Source organism: Mytilus californianus, unplaced genomic scaffold (genome assembly GCF_021869535.1).
Source record: "Mytilus californianus isolate M0D057914Y unplaced genomic scaffold, xbMytCali1.0.p SCAF_8, whole genome shotgun sequence".
Classification (NCBI taxonomy): domain Eukaryota; kingdom Metazoa; phylum Mollusca; class Bivalvia; order Mytilida; family Mytilidae; genus Mytilus; species Mytilus californianus.
This window is the reverse complement of record NW_026262734.1, coordinates 108,138,524-108,154,639: the sequence shown is the minus strand read 5'-3', so window position 1 is coordinate 108,154,639 and position 16,116 is coordinate 108,138,524. Positions and strand designations below refer to the sequence as shown.

The window sequence follows — 16,116 nt, the reverse complement described above, 5'->3', positions numbered from 1 at the left end:
AATAGTATGTAGTTAATGCGGAATTGAAATAAACTTTTTTGCAGAAATACATAAATATGTGTATTTGTGAGAAAGACCAGACCTGATGTTTGAGAGGGATGTCAGGCCTATTTTTGGAGAGGTTTTTCAGTCCGAGTCTGTCCCCAAAGTATAAGTATAGTGCAATATGAGGAATTTTAGTCCAGAAGAAGAAAAAAATAGCAGCATGTGCCAAAGTTATTGGCAAGTCTTTTTATCTGTGTATCCATGTAATCCATCAGATCAAGCGTGAACCATGTAAATCTTTAGGTTTATTTCGTCATTGGGTTGCTGTCTCATTAAATTTTACCCACAATTCATGTTATTCCTATCCTCTATATAATTCCTATACACTGACTTCCTGCCAAACAAAAACACTTTAATTTGAAATGTTTATTTAAGTTAATGTAAAATATGTGAGAGAACATATAATCAGAAAAAAGATAAATATGTGTACAAAGAAAATCTCGTATAACAGAGCAATAAAAATATAATCATCGTCGTAACAAATAAATATGAGCAACTTAAAAAACTGTAATTTTCTGAAAATTAGAATACTCACTTAAAATCTATCACATAAATTTTGTAATTATCTACATAATAAAATAATAAAAATCAACTGAGAATTTAATATTTTTAACACCTTACTTTGAGTTACCTGGTTTCTGGCCTGTAGGTCTTGTGTATACCTTGAAACCTTCTGTATAAAAACTGACATCACAAGATTTTTTATTTAACTACAGACATCAAACAGAAACAACTGTCACTATGAGACATTAATTTTGAAAAAAAAATCTTTTATGAAAATCTGTCAGATTGATATTGTTCTTAAAACAGATAATCATTCATGGAAATAAGAAATAATATATTATCGCTATTTTGCGTATATTTCCTTTGATCTTTTTTGTGATAATTTTTCATATCACGCTTCTCGCTTGAGATAGAAAATTATCGTCAGAAACTAAGGGCTCAAGTGAAGTTGTCAATGGAAACATTAACAACGTCATAGGCAAGATAGCGATAAACAGATTATCATTGTTCTTTCAAACTCAAGGATGTTGCTCGGCCACATCTCATCTCAGGGATGTCACCCTTCTTGTTTGAAAAACCATAGATAATCTATAATTATACAATAATATCTTTTGATATCTTGACATAGATTGATTGATTGGTGATGTTTTACGGCCATTTCCAGCACACTTAGATATGTGATGGTGACTAGTCTTTTATTGATGGAGAAAGCCTGAGTACCCTTACAAGAATCATCAACCTTCTGAAGGAAACTTACAATGTTAGTTAAGTAAGATGAGATTCAAACTCACAACCTCAGTGTTGATAGGCTAATGAACACTTAGATGAACTACTTACACCACTCTGCCACTGAGGACCACAGTAATATCATATTGTGACTTAAAAACACTACACAATGATTAAAAAACTTATACATGTTAACATAATTTAATATGCAATACAATTTGCCTATCAAAAGCCAGAAACCAACCTTAAGTGATTTTTTTAAATTAACAAAACAGGCAGTGATTTATGGTTCATTTGACCTGGCAAATAAAACCAACAAAGAGTTCACAACCATAGAAAACGTAGAAAGTTTCTAGTGGTTAAGTTTTCAACAATAAATTTTTTTAAAGTTTTTTTTTTTCATTGCTATGAAGAAGAAGCAACAAGATGTATTAATTAATTCATGCCACAAAATTCCTTCATGTACTTGTCAAAGGAACAATACTTTTATCATCTTTAACGGTTTATAAAATTCTATAAACAAGCATACTTATATATATAAATAAATGTATATGTGTGTTGAAATATAGGTTATTTTTGTTTATTATTAAATCATTTGATTGATGGTTGGCTTCTTAATATCACCTTAGAATTGATTGATTGATGCTGCTTAAGTACATTTGGCTACATCTTGGTGGCAAGTTTTTATTGGTGGGGTGTAGTTGGAGTACACGGAGAGATCTACTGACCTCTTGCAGAAAAATTAGCAATCCTAATCCATTAAAATACCCCCTTTGGACCCCCTTTGGACATAATGTCTATATATTGTGGTGATACTAAAATATTAATGAACTATCAGTGAAAAATAGGACAAAAGGTCCATTCTTAACCCAAATGAAATTATAAAATAAATATTCCATATAGTCATCAAACATGAGTTGTCTCCCATTTGTTGATTGATTGATTGTTGGTGTTTAACACCACTATTGGTTACATTGTGGTTGTACGTTTTTATTGGTGCAGGAAGCCGGCATGCAGGTACACAGACATCCTAGTCAAACATACCTGCCATGTGCGGGGTTGGAACCTCACAACTTCAGTGTTGAATGGCTAGTGATATCGTAGATGAACTACTTAGATCACTCAACTGCTGAGGCCCTCTCTGTTTTGTATAATTATTGTCTTAATTTGGAAAATACATCGTTTTTGCAGGTTTTATGAAAATAAAATAGTTCAGTCAATAGTAAACTATAAAAAAATGCAATATGCAAATTAATTTTGGAAAATTTTGAGTCTTTATTAGCTGACTATACGGTATGTGTTTTTCTCATTGTGGAAGGTCATACAGTGACATGTAAATGTGGATAGATGCCTCATTAGCAATGACCACATCTCTGTACTTTTATATTGCTTGTCTTTTTGTTGTATTTTGCCATGGTATCTTTTTTACAAGCCTGATGGATGAACAAGGGGAATAATTACTTCACTCAGTGATTAGGGTAAAATTATGTGCACCTGACTATATGAATAAAAAAGATATTAATCAAATGATACAAAAATTAGACAACTTATTTATTAAAATATTGCACTATAAATAAAATTTTAAAATCTAATCGTCTTCTGTCGTCAATTACATGGTTGATGGTCCAATTATTTTCAATAACCATGCGCAAATGCAGTTAATGTTTGAGGTATTTTTTTAAATGTTTTATTATGAGCATTTAAAACTTTTGTATTAAAATAGGAAAAACAGTACAATATATGAAAAGTTGCCACTGTTAATTTGGGAATTGATGGTTGCAAATATCTATTTAACTAGCTCTGTGAAACTGCACTTGTGACTGTATAATCCCAAACTGAAGGTAACAACTCTTCAAATACAGTACTGTTATTTCTTAAGTTTCAAGTCCTGTGTCCATTGACTTGACTGGTCAATCGTATTGTCTAAATTTTAAGAAGAAAAAAAAACCATTACAATAAAGTATAAATAACAAATACATCTTATCAATTAAATCAAAAGCTCTATAGACATTAACAAACAACATAATACATAACAAAACATTACCATCAATCTTTTTGATTGAATCTCATTCAATTATTCAAAACATAAAACATAAATATCCCAAAATTGTTGAAAGAATATGTAATATAAAGAATAAAAAATATTAATTAAATATGTCATGGATTTTGATTCATTGCAATTAAAGTTTAGAATTCATGAAAAGGAATTAGGATCATCAGGGCCTGTTTCTGATATTCAGGAAAAAAGAAAGATTTTTTTACCTTTGTTTACCTCTACTGTAATCTTTGTTCAGAGGTTAAAGTCTGGAAAAAATTAATATTTTCGTAGTTGTGATGTCACAATAATGTCATTATTGACAGTTTGAGGGACAATTTGAGAGACCTCTTTAAGAAATTAATTATTTCCAAACAATTATCACAAAAGTAAAATATTAAAAAAGCAGGTTCACAACTTGATGTCCTGTATAAAAATCTGTTAAATGACGATTCAAGACAATAGAAGTGATCCTAATGTGTCACTTCAGCTTTACCGTCAGTCCGCACAATAATACTGATAATGTGAGACAGTAAATTAAAATGATTCAATCAGCATTTTGATGTATGCATATGTTATTTTGAATTATATGATCAGCTAACTTAAAGATAAAAAAGGGAAAATTGATTATTTTATGACGCAAAAAAACATAACGTCAATGGAATTTATGATGTCAAAGTACGATGGATTCAGTTACTTTGTAGATGCAAATTTTTAGAGATTGAGGAAAAAATGCATTTCCATGGATATTTGATTTAGTGGTTTTCCAAACTCTGCTTATATGCCTTCAGAAAATTTTCACTCCGCCGAAAATTTTAATTTGTGGTATACCTATTTCCACAAAAACAACAAAGATTTGGTACATAATGAATAATAATGAACCAAAGTATGATTTTAAACTGAGAACAAACAAAATAACAGGCTTTTCAATTATGAAGTAAGAGTCATATTACATTTGGGGTCTTTAACTGTCAAAACATGTCAGCAAAATTAAACCTTTTTGCTTTCAAAGTTTACAACTTTTCCTCAATATATATGTATCCCCACTGGCTTTTACATATGCTATATATTATATATTTTCCCTCAGCAACCCCTATATTTCTTCATATTCTTAAAATACTTACACGAGGGTCTGTATGGGGTTTACAGAATAGAGAATAGTGGGTAAAAACAGAGAATACTAGTCTAAAAAAATTAAAGAATACAAAAATGATGTACACCCATCCAGATCCTCTTAAATATCACACACCATTTTGTTTTTTAAATTGCTTATTATAAATATATCTCATTTTTACATACAATTTAATATTAATATCTTCCCTTACATTTCATATATAAAATAAAAAAAAAACCTGTTTCCTGCTGAAAATTCTACTTTTTCAAATTCTTGGACATGTTCTTTAAAAAAACTAGCACATAGAACTATCCTAATTTTTCCATAATTTTGATGTACAATATTTTTTTGAAATGAAGAATGAAAATGTTGTTATTCCTTATTGCATTTTGTATACTGGGAGGGAGGGGGAGTACCTTATTATAGGTAAAAAAAATATACACGGGAAGGTTAGAACTCCTAATTCTTAAACCTAGGTGGGTTGTATTTACAAAACCAACTTTTAATCACAGTTTTTATCCATGCCTTCGATAAGATAGAGAGAATGAAAGACATTGAGTTATTTATTTAAAACTACTGTAAAAATATGATGGTTAAAAGTGTTTGATTTTTTGCCATGAGTATTATTGAAGTGAGAAAAAATGAAGTGTAAAGTGAAAAAGTTCAATGTGTCTTAACTTCAAAACAGTAGTGACTGATTACATAAAAAACTAATCATCCAAAGCGAAACCTGGCATCCAAAAATAAGTAGGTCAAATGTCAGAAACCTGTATATTTCTTACAAAAAATATGATTTTGCTCATCTAAAATAAAAGCAAAATTTGACACCAAAATAAAATTACTATTTACAGTCAACCTGTATATCAAGGTCACCCTAAGGACAGATAAAACTGTCCTTATAAGAGAGGTGCCCTTTAAATTGAGGTTCAAAATGCTATAAAGGTATTACTATAGCGTGACAATAAGAGGGTGGAATTACAAAACAGGATTTTGTTCAATAGAGGCAACCTTTACAGCAGGCTTGACTGTATAACATGTATAATAAAGAAATTATAATGGTCAAATCCAGGTTTACCATTACAGAAATCTTTCATTAGTTTTAACATTGATACCTAACAAACAGAGGCTTAAAATCAACATTAATAAAATGAGCTGAACAATTGTCTTGAACACTTAATCTAGCTTATAACTAACACCAAATGACTCTGTTCACAAAGAAACTTACAAGTGAATATACATGCCAAGTTATGAACAATATAATACAGTGGATTCCTCTTAATTTCATAGCCAAAGTGTCACAAGATATTATACAATTATGATAAATTTGATAGAGTGAAATATAAAGATACTCTTTAGCTTTTACAGAAGTAATTCTATGTACTGTGGATTCATTATTATTCAATGAATACAAATTTTCGTTGATTTCGTGGGTACAGGTGAACCACGAAATTAAATGTTCAACGAATAACAAATTTTCTATAGGATTGTATGCAGACTTCGGCAAAACCACGAAATTAAATATCCACGAACATGTAAGATTTCTATAATCCACGAAAATTGGTACCCACGAAAATAAATGAATCCACAGTATAACATTAAGAATAAACTCTTGAGACACCAATTAAGTCCCCTTGATGTCAATACTATTAACAAACAAAAGACATTAAATTGTTATACATCTTTTTTTAATGTAAACACTATTTTGACTTTTTTCTATCCTTGTTTACCTTATTAGTAACATTGCAAATAACTTTAATTTTGCCCACAATGGTACACTTTGTATTATCGTCTTTAATTTTTTTATGCAATTAACAAGGATTTATTTTTTAACCTATGAAATTAAAATATTGGATTTACAACATAAAAAAGATAGGAAGGAAATTTTATGCAAATAACTGATTATGTAATTAATAGATATGCAAATAACAGGATTATGCAATTAACATGGTTATGCAATTAACTGGTATGCAATTAAAAAGAGTCCACTGTATAACTTGAGATCAATTGTAATTGTAAGATTATTTGTTACATAAGTTCCAGGAAACTAATTCTGGCTTGATATAGACTGACTACTTGATGACCCTGGTATACTATAGCCATCCTCTGGTTCCAGAACTTCTATTAAATATCGAATTGTTTTACTCCTGGTCCAACTGTAAGTATTGTCAAATCTAATAATATCTGAAATAAAACATCACAAGGTTGTCAATCAGGAAGGAAAATCACATAGTGTACAGATTAAGAAAAGCACTTGACTTAAAACATTATGATTGCATTACATTGAAATTAACAAGACTGGGTATGATTAAAATTTCAAACTATTGGCAAACAAGAAGCATCTGAAAATTGCTTACACACTAAAATTCAACATCAACCTGTAGATCAAATATAAAATCACTCCCTTTGATACAAGCCAAGAAAACTTTGTAGAAAGATTTCTACCAAAGGTCTTTCAGACAGAATGACAGACGGAGTAGATCAGTTACTAGACAACCATTGTGTTAGAAAATTCATTATATATATGTGTTAAATCCGAGTTTCTCACATGATATTTGTCATAATGCAAAAATTATCTGTAAAAATAAGATGGTTTACAATATATATTTTATTTATGTTAAAACTTACATGTCCCTGCCTTACTACAAACTATACTGCCATCCTCTAGTATCAAGTGACTATTGACTCTCTGGGAGGGGAATATTTCCTCCATTTCACCGGCCTTCTGTCTGGAATCTTTGGTCCTTCTATATATACCAAATCCTATATCAAACCCTTCTGTAGAAAACTGCCATCTGAAAGATGAACATAAAATTTCTAATTTATGAAATCAGTATTTTGTTAATTTTGTGCAGTGCATTTTATATATTTTTAAAAGGGTATAATTAACCTCCATCATGCAATTACTAAGGAGTAGGCCTAGTAAGACCCCTTTTTGGCCCCAAAATATAGCAGTTTTACAAAATTGTTAAAACGTAAATTTTTAGCTATTTATTGGAAAGAAGAATACTTCTGTTACATAAATATGGGCTGTTTTTTGACAATACAATGCACATGTATCGGGTACTGGCATCATTAAGTCATGCTAAATTACAGAAAACTTCGAAATTTTAGCATTTTGGTTAATTTTTAGATGGTTTCCGTCTGAAATGGAAGTGGCCGCATTTGTGTTCATTCTTAATACTTAAATGTAAGTTGTATTTGATGATAATACATAACATATATAAAGGTTGAGAATAAACACGGATGCGGCCACTTTCATTTTTGACAAAAACCACCTGAAAAGTGACATTTTATGCAAATTTGATAGATTTTTCATATTTAAGCTTGAATTTGAGCGACTTAGTCAGTTCAAATCTTTCACATAAACTAATCGAATCAACTGAAGAAGACACTTAAGTGTTTAAAAAGTGTCCAAAATCTGAACCTGAATTTTGAGGCCAAAATCGGCCCTTACCGGACCTACTCCTTTGTCACTATAGTTAACATTAATTTCACAGTTTTTTTCTCCCCAGCCCCCCTTCGCATCCTTGTTACCAAGTTAATTACAACTAGTATTTCTGAGCTATTAGAGGTCCTCTAGTCATTCACACATACCACTTGATCTATATCTGTGTGACAGAAATTGATCAGCTGACAATGACTATCTTTGGTTTACTCTTACATTTTCAAATTCTATTACAAAAAAAGAACTTGTATCAAATCAGTTAAAATATTTCGATATAATTCACACATGGCTAAAAATAGAAATGTTTATGTTAAAGAAGCTATTTTATAACAGACTTTTACCGTATAATACAATTAGGAACTCTGACAGTATAATCTAATTGTAATGAAGATCCTCTTCCCACATCTACTGAGGTTAAATTCTCTGCCTCTAAATCATATTTCCTATAATACTCTTTTGGCACTACTCCTCCCGGACAGATCTGCAAAATAAAATAGATTGCATTGGCTAATTTCTTGTCTGTCTTAATGAACTTTAATGGATAAGATCCTTCGCTTTAACTAGCCTAGTGGGCGAGACATCATTTATATCATTTAAAAAAAAAAGAAGTCAAAATTTATGAACAAAATATGAAATTCTTTTACCCGGTACTGTAGTTTGCTATAAAAATAAGATTACTACTGTAAATTCAGAAATTATTGCGATGTTTTTATTATTGCGAAAAATGTGACAGGGTAATAATCGCAATGATTTAAACTGGCATTTTGAAATTTTTTATATAAATTAAACAGGATTTTTCTCAATATTGCAAAAATTAAAATCGCATTTTAGTCTAAAATGACAGAATCGCAATAATAAATGCACGCAATAATTTCTGAATTTACAGTATATGAATTAAAATACCAAGTCTTGCAGCAATGACAATCGTTCTTGAAAATAATTTCCTAATATCATGTAAACATCTGCAATGGTGTAGGGTGTTAACATTTTTTTTTATTTCAATGAAGGAGACTTTGACAGGTAGAAATACTATTACTTTAAATCTAAACATAAATGAGTGGGTCTCCCTCAAATTTATGTCTTTTAGCTGCTTCATGGATGTGTTGCCAGTTAACACTTTAATACTGATATAGGGACCCTCCCGTGAAAATTGGTTCATCTTGAAACTGTTACTAGAAATCAAACATAGACAAAATAAAATATCAATTAAATACTAAAATGAATTTACAATTTTTTTGTTATGAATATATGAAGTTGTATATATACTTCAGCTTCAGTACTTTTGACCTACACTAAGTGTCACTATGTGAATAAAACAGTCTTATCTTTGACCATCACTAATGGGTTACTACAACTTCCACCCAAGTGGCTGTGTGGCTACAACAGATCTTCCATTTGACCTACACACACAAGTTCCACCCTATTTTGTATGTTAGTAAAACATATCTTACCTTTGACCTACATTAAGGTCACCATTTGGATCAACAAAAGTCAACCCATGTGAGTATGTTGCCACAAAACAAATCTTACCTTTGACCTGCACTTTGGGTCACCATCTGGATCTACACAAGTTCCACCCCAGTGGCTAGGTAACTGGTCCTTGTCTATATACTTATACAATTCTTCTTTGTAATTACCTTAAAAGAAAAGAAACAGATAATAAAACTTATCAGAATGAGTATTACATGTATCTGATGAAACATTCTTACCCAAGGATAAAACAAGATTATGTATCTCAAACTAGGTTAAAGTCCAGGACAACAAAATGTACTGAAATGTCAGAGCACACACAGTTTTCATTAAACTCTACTAAGTACATTGTATAATATTTCAAGTTAATGGTCATATCCTTTTCCTTAAATATTTTTAAAATCAGAAGCAAATTATTAGATTTTAAGTACATTCCCTGTAAAGTGTTTAATGTCTATCTTTCTCAACATCACTCCTAACCCTTCTATCACTGCCTCATCTCTGTTAATGTTAATGGAATAGCTTGTATGCAACGATCCTCTTCAAAGCATCATATCAATAAATGAAAATTATATAGCATTTTACCTGATCACTAACTTAATACCCTTTATATAAAATATGGCTGAATACTGTCCTATCTTCACACACATGGAAAGGATAGAACAACTGAGATATAAGCACAACAGGAAACTTGATATAAGAGGAAAAAGAAAATCAGGTGTTACCTAGTTGAAAGTAATTTAACTTTGATATTACAGCTTATTCATTGTGAACTGATTCCATATTGTCAGTTCACAGCAACAGTAGAATTAAATAATGAGAATCCAGTTTACTATACTGTAAATTCTTGTAGTATAGCCATCAAATGCATGTAAGAAGCAATATCCAGTGTACAAAGAAAAAAGCTGTTTTCTAGTTGAAATCCATGCTCCCATAAAAAAGGGATGCAGTTTTCTTGTCAATAAAAATATGATTGAGGCAAGCATTATCATTCTTTTGTCGATAAAAAATCCCTCAAGCAACAGAGAATTGCTACATCTGGTTGTTTTGTTAATATGTGGCAACCCTGTAGTAGGCAAGCAGAAATATTGATAAACTTTAGGCATATAAACTAAAATTCATGTAATTCCTCAGTATTTTTAATCATTTCGATAACTATCTTAATCAATAAATTTAAGCTTAACTTACAGTGTGTTAGATGAAGAAGCAGATGACAAATTTCTGAAGATTAAGCAAAAGTTGTGACCAAAGGGAAGTAATTCACAATTTTCAAATGCATATAGCGAGTACATTTCCAAATAGAAATTTGAATAATGAACACAGGTTCAGTTATTGTTTGACCTTACCTTAGCAATAAGCATAGATTTCAATTTTTCAATGTCTCTATAGAGTTAATATACATTTTGTAAAAAGTGACTCCATGATTTTTGCAAACTAATAAAACCTAGATAATTTTGAGTTATTTCCCTTTAGCATCAGTTCATCTGTCAACATGCTGATTTCTGACATGTAAATGGAAAATATTCTTGGAATAAAAAATCTAAAGGTCATGATGGTGTAGCATTTTATGAATTAATGGGTTATATAAGGTGAACCTTTACCTTATTTTAAACAAGTTCAAAGTAAGACGTTCTCCCTGCAATTGAACATTAGTCATTTTCACTCTTTCTGATAATAAAATATATGCTATAACATTTCAGAAACAGTCTCAAGAAAAGTGTAAGTAACCTCTGAACTCGGTGTATGTAACCTCTGAGCTAGGTTTATGTGACCTCTGAACTAGTTGTATGTAACCTCTGAACCTGGTGTATATAACCTCTGAACTCAGTGTAGGCAACCTCTGAACATCAATTTTCAATAAACATATTTTGCTAGGGTTGCTGTAAAATTGATCTTCCCTAAAAATATCTACATGTAATAACTAACTAAGGTAGTCATCGTTTACAACACAGAAACTTTTAACAGCAAACAATTTTCCAGACTTTTGACATGGCAGGTGTTTTTTATGAAGAAGGTTCTTGAGAAATTCGATCTTTATTTCTTTTGTTTTGAAATATGAAATTACTTACTTCCAAAGATATGGATTTTTTTAGCAGTTTCTTCAGCTAGGAACGGTTTGACTAGATGAAATATCACAGGGAATATTCTTGGAGCTAAAACAAAATGAAAGTAAACATTATCATACATGTAGTAATAAATATAGTAAGTATATCTTTGCTCAATGCTCTTCAACTTTGTACTTTATTTGGCCTTTTAAACTTTTTTATTGAAGCATCACTGTTGAACACCTGATTGCGTACACAATTTTTATCCTGATATCTATAATACGTTAATTAAAGACTGATGATTACAATAATGTATTGCTCATATTTTTATTGTAAAAATAAGAAGATGCTGTATGATTGACAATGAGACAACTTTCCACCAGAGACCAAATGACATAGAAGTTTATTTAGTGACATAAAATGTAGAAAGAAAAATCAAGTTGGTGGTTCATAAAACTGGTTAACCTCCAAATCACATATTTTTGCCTGTAAAAAGTCAGACTATCTGGAACATCTATTGTTTTTATTGTTTGTATATTTTCCTTGTACATAAAGATATCCATAAAATGAAAATAACACATAATTTGGTCCATTTTAAGCATTTTTCTTGATTAACCTTCATCATAAATGATCAAACCCTAAAGTTTGAAAACCAAAGATGTATAACTACAAGAATACATGACGAGTTATATTATGTATATGAACAAAAAGGACCTTAAAAGTATCTAAAGTTGACTTTGACTGAGGGAGTTGGTACCTTAGATTCCTTATAATTTCTGATTTATCAAGAACTTTTTACCCCCATTCCTAGATAATCACATAAGCTGTATACCAGCGTGCATGGAGATATCCATTGAAGTCTATATTTTTTGTTGATCAAAATATTTTACCCCGGAACCTTCTTACTGGTAACACCAGCTATGTAACAATATAAATATAAAAAAAATGGTTTACTATCTATTAAGACCACTCAATCATCTACCTAAATTATAACTTATAAAATTTAAAGGGGCATAACTCAGAGGAAAAATTGAATCATAACTTCCTGTCGATATGCACATCTATATAGTATGTCCTTATTATCTACAAAAAATAAAATTCTGTTGTGTGTTTTCAGAGGAGTTTGGGTGACAAGATCAGGACTGACAGACAGACGGATGGATCAAAAACATTATACCCTACACAACTTTATTGTGTTGGGTATAACAATGCATTACTTACCATTAATAACAAAAGCTATCCTAAGAGTTTCAGGATAATTATCTTCAACCATGGAAACTATTTCACAGAAACAATCAAGACCTAAAAGTAGTAATACGAAGCTAGAGCCTTTGTGGATTAAAAGCAAACGAATCACCTAAACATTATTTTCTCCGTTTATATGATTAACATATGAAGAACCTAACGATCGTTCATGTAAAATTTAATTTAAACTGATTAAAGGTTTCAAAGGATATACTTTTTCATAGTTTTCGCATGAGGTATAAACTAATCACAAAATAATACTGCTAACATGCTCAGTCATCTTGAACTCACTTTATTCTTCAATGCTCTAAAATTCAAATAATGAGTCCTTATCATATTCAAGCTATTACAAAATTAATGAGTTAAAGACTGTTTACGGAAACTAAGAGAACAAATATATCCTTCACACTTCAGTGGTCGGAAAGTCAAATAAATTAACAAGCTTATTTGGAGCCTGTTACTTCAAAATTATTTTCAATGGAAATTATGTTACATTTAAGTATTTCTCAATCTTTCCAAAAGTCTATTTATACAGCTTGAACATACAATTTTCTGTCTTTTAACATAAACTCACCAGGTTTCCATAAATGTCTTCTGCTGCAGTTCTCTAAATCATATATAACTACTACTTGGTCTACTCTGGTCCCAACCTATAAAATATACACCTTACAATTACATAGTCAAACATTTGTCAATGGACATCTTGTATCATTTCTCAACAAAACCAATACTGCTTCTATACCGCGTCACTGCATGCAATTGATTGAGGTAATATGTTCATGGAGCAAAATTGATTATTCCCTTTCACCGATGCAAAGAAAACTTTGACGAAAATTTTCATTGTACAATGAGTGTTGTAAAATATCAAGCTGCAGACCAAAATTCAAAATCATTCTCTTCAATAGGATCCAAGACAAGTTTGATAAAACATTTCCTTGTACAATGAATGTTGTAAAATTTCAAACAATCAGAAATCAGGAAGTAGCTACATGGCAGATGTAAAAATTGCTTACCCACTACAACTCAACATTTTAAAGCTGCAGACCAAATATTAAATCATTCCCTTCAATAGGACCTGAGGAAACTTTGACAAAAATTTTCCTTGTACAATTAGTGTTGTAAAATTTCAAACATTTGGCAAAAAGGAAGTGGTTATGAAGGACGGTCAGAACGACAGACAGACGGAGTCAAGCGGTTACTTGACTTGCTTCCACCTTCAGCGATGCAGATAAAAATCTTATTGGTAGATTCCAAACCTTGGAAGGAAAATATTCAGTGTCTGACACAAATGTCAAGTGGTGCATTCTGTACAACTGCCCTTAACAAGGAGGCCTTAGGCATTTTGGTAAGTATTATTCCAAGTCAGGAGCCTGTAATTGGTTGGTTGTCGATTGTTGCTGTATATCATATTTGTCACATTTATTCCATTGTTTGTATATAAATCAGGCCATTAATTTTCTTGTTTGAATTGTTTTACATTTGTCATTTCTGGGCCTTTTATAGCTGACTATGCGGTATGTGTTTTGCTCATTGTTGAAGGCCGTACCTTGACCTATAGTTGTAAACTTCTATGCCATTTGGTCTTTGGAGGACAGTTGTCTCATTGGCAATCATACCACATCTTCTTACTTTTATATTTTATGTATATTGTTACCTTTTGTGTTTGTTCTTTGAATGTCACATTATATAACTTCTCCAGTATATAAACTTTACTCAGAACAGCATCCGATTTTTTGGCTGATCTCAATAAACCTGAAAATAAAAAAAGTCATTCTATACATATATAAGGTTTAAAAAGAGTTAGGACTCACGTTCATATGACTGTCCCTAGTCATGAACTTTAATAGTTGGTGGTCTTTTGTCATATCATAATGCTTTCCAGATTTGGTGCTGACAGCAGCTCTTTTATGTTCTCTATTAAAGAAATTCACAACTTTTTCTTTTAATAGCAGGGTGATGAAGAACTTGACATATTGTATAGACAATTATAATATGTTGAAGAGCTTGACATATTGTATAGACAATTGTCATATGTTGAAGAGCTTGACATATTGTGTAGACAATTGTCATATGTTGAAGAGCTTGACATATTGTACAGACACTTGTCATATGTTGAAGAGCTTGACATATTGTATAGACACTTGTCATATGTTAAAGAGCTTGACATATTGCGTAGACACTTGTCATATGTTGAAGAGCTTGACATATTGTGTAGACACTTGTCATATGTTGAAGAGCTTGACATATTGTGTAGACACTTGTCATATGTTGAAGAGCTTGACATATTGTGTAGACACTAGTCATATGTTGAAGAGCTTGACATATTGTGTAGCCAATTGTCATATGTTGAAGAGCTTGACATATTGTGTAGACACTTTTCATATGTTGAAGAGCTTGACATATTGTGTAGCCAATTGTCATATGTTGAAGAGCTTGACATATTGTGTAAACACTTGTCATATGTTGAAGAGCTTGACATATTGTGTAGACACTGGTCATATGTTGAAGAGCTTGACATATTGTATAGACAATTTGTCATATGTTGAAGAGCTTGACATATTGAGTAGACACTTGTCATATGTTGAAGAGCTTGACATATTGTAAAGACAATTATAATATGTTGAAGAGCTTGACATATTGTGTAGACACTGGTCATATGTTGAAGAGCTTGACATATTGTAAAGACAATTGTCATATGTTGAAGAGCTTGACATATTGTAAAGACAATTGTCATATGTTGAAGAGCTTGACATATTGTATAGACAATTGTCAAACGTTGAAGAGCTTGACATATTGTGTAGACACTGGTCATATGTTGAAGAGCTTGACATATTGTGAAGCCAATTGTCATATGTTGAAGAGCTTGACATATTGTGTAGACACTTGTCATATGTTGAAGAGCTTGACATATTGTGTAGCCAATTGTCATATGTTGAAGAGCTTGACATATTGTGTAGACACTTGTCATATGTTGAAGAGCTTGACATATTGTGTAGACACTGGTCATATGTTGAAGAGCTTGACATATTGTATAGACAATTTGTCATATGTTGAAGAGCTTGACATATTGAGTAGACACTTGTCATATGTTGAAGAGCTTGACATATTGTAAAGACAATTATAATATGTTGAAGAGCTTGACATATTGTGTAGACACTGGTCATATGTTGAAGAGCTTGACATATCGTTAAGATAATTGTCATATGTTGAAGAGCTTGACATATTGTAAAGACAATTGTCATATGTTGAAGAGCTTGACATATTGTATAGACAATTGTCATATGTTGAAGAGCTTGACATGTTGTAAAGACAATTGTCATATGTTTAAGAGCTTGACATATTGTAAAGACACTGGTCATATGTTGAAGAGCTTGACATATTGTGTAGCCAATTGTCATATGTAGAAGAGCTTGACATATCGTAAAGACAATTGTCATATGTTGAAGAGCTTGACATATTGTATAGACAATTGTCATATGTTGAAGAG

At 31.1% G+C, this 16,116-nt stretch overlaps 1 protein-coding gene across 1 annotated transcript in view; it reads right to left on the bottom strand.

Moving 5' to 3' along the window:
- Window positions 1–2,877: 2,877 nt before the first annotated feature.
- Window positions 2,878–16,116, bottom strand: part of LOC127711512 (SEC14-like protein 2) — a 28,173-nt gene continuing 14,934 nt past the window's right edge. Inside the window, exons 5-12 of the mRNA XM_052217594.1 lie at window positions 14,284–14,381; window positions 13,204–13,279; window positions 12,606–12,686; window positions 11,409–11,492; window positions 9,400–9,506; window positions 8,211–8,350; window positions 7,050–7,216; window positions 2,878–6,605 (exon numbers count right to left, since the gene is read on the bottom strand). Coding sequence (XP_052073554.1) covers window positions 6,469–6,605; window positions 7,050–7,216; window positions 8,211–8,350; window positions 9,400–9,506; window positions 11,409–11,492; window positions 12,606–12,686; window positions 13,204–13,279; window positions 14,284–14,381 — 890 coding nt within the window. The 3' untranslated portion in view covers window positions 2,878–6,468. The remainder of the gene's footprint in view (window positions 6,606–7,049; window positions 7,217–8,210; window positions 8,351–9,399; window positions 9,507–11,408; window positions 11,493–12,605; window positions 12,687–13,203; window positions 13,280–14,283; window positions 14,382–16,116) is intronic.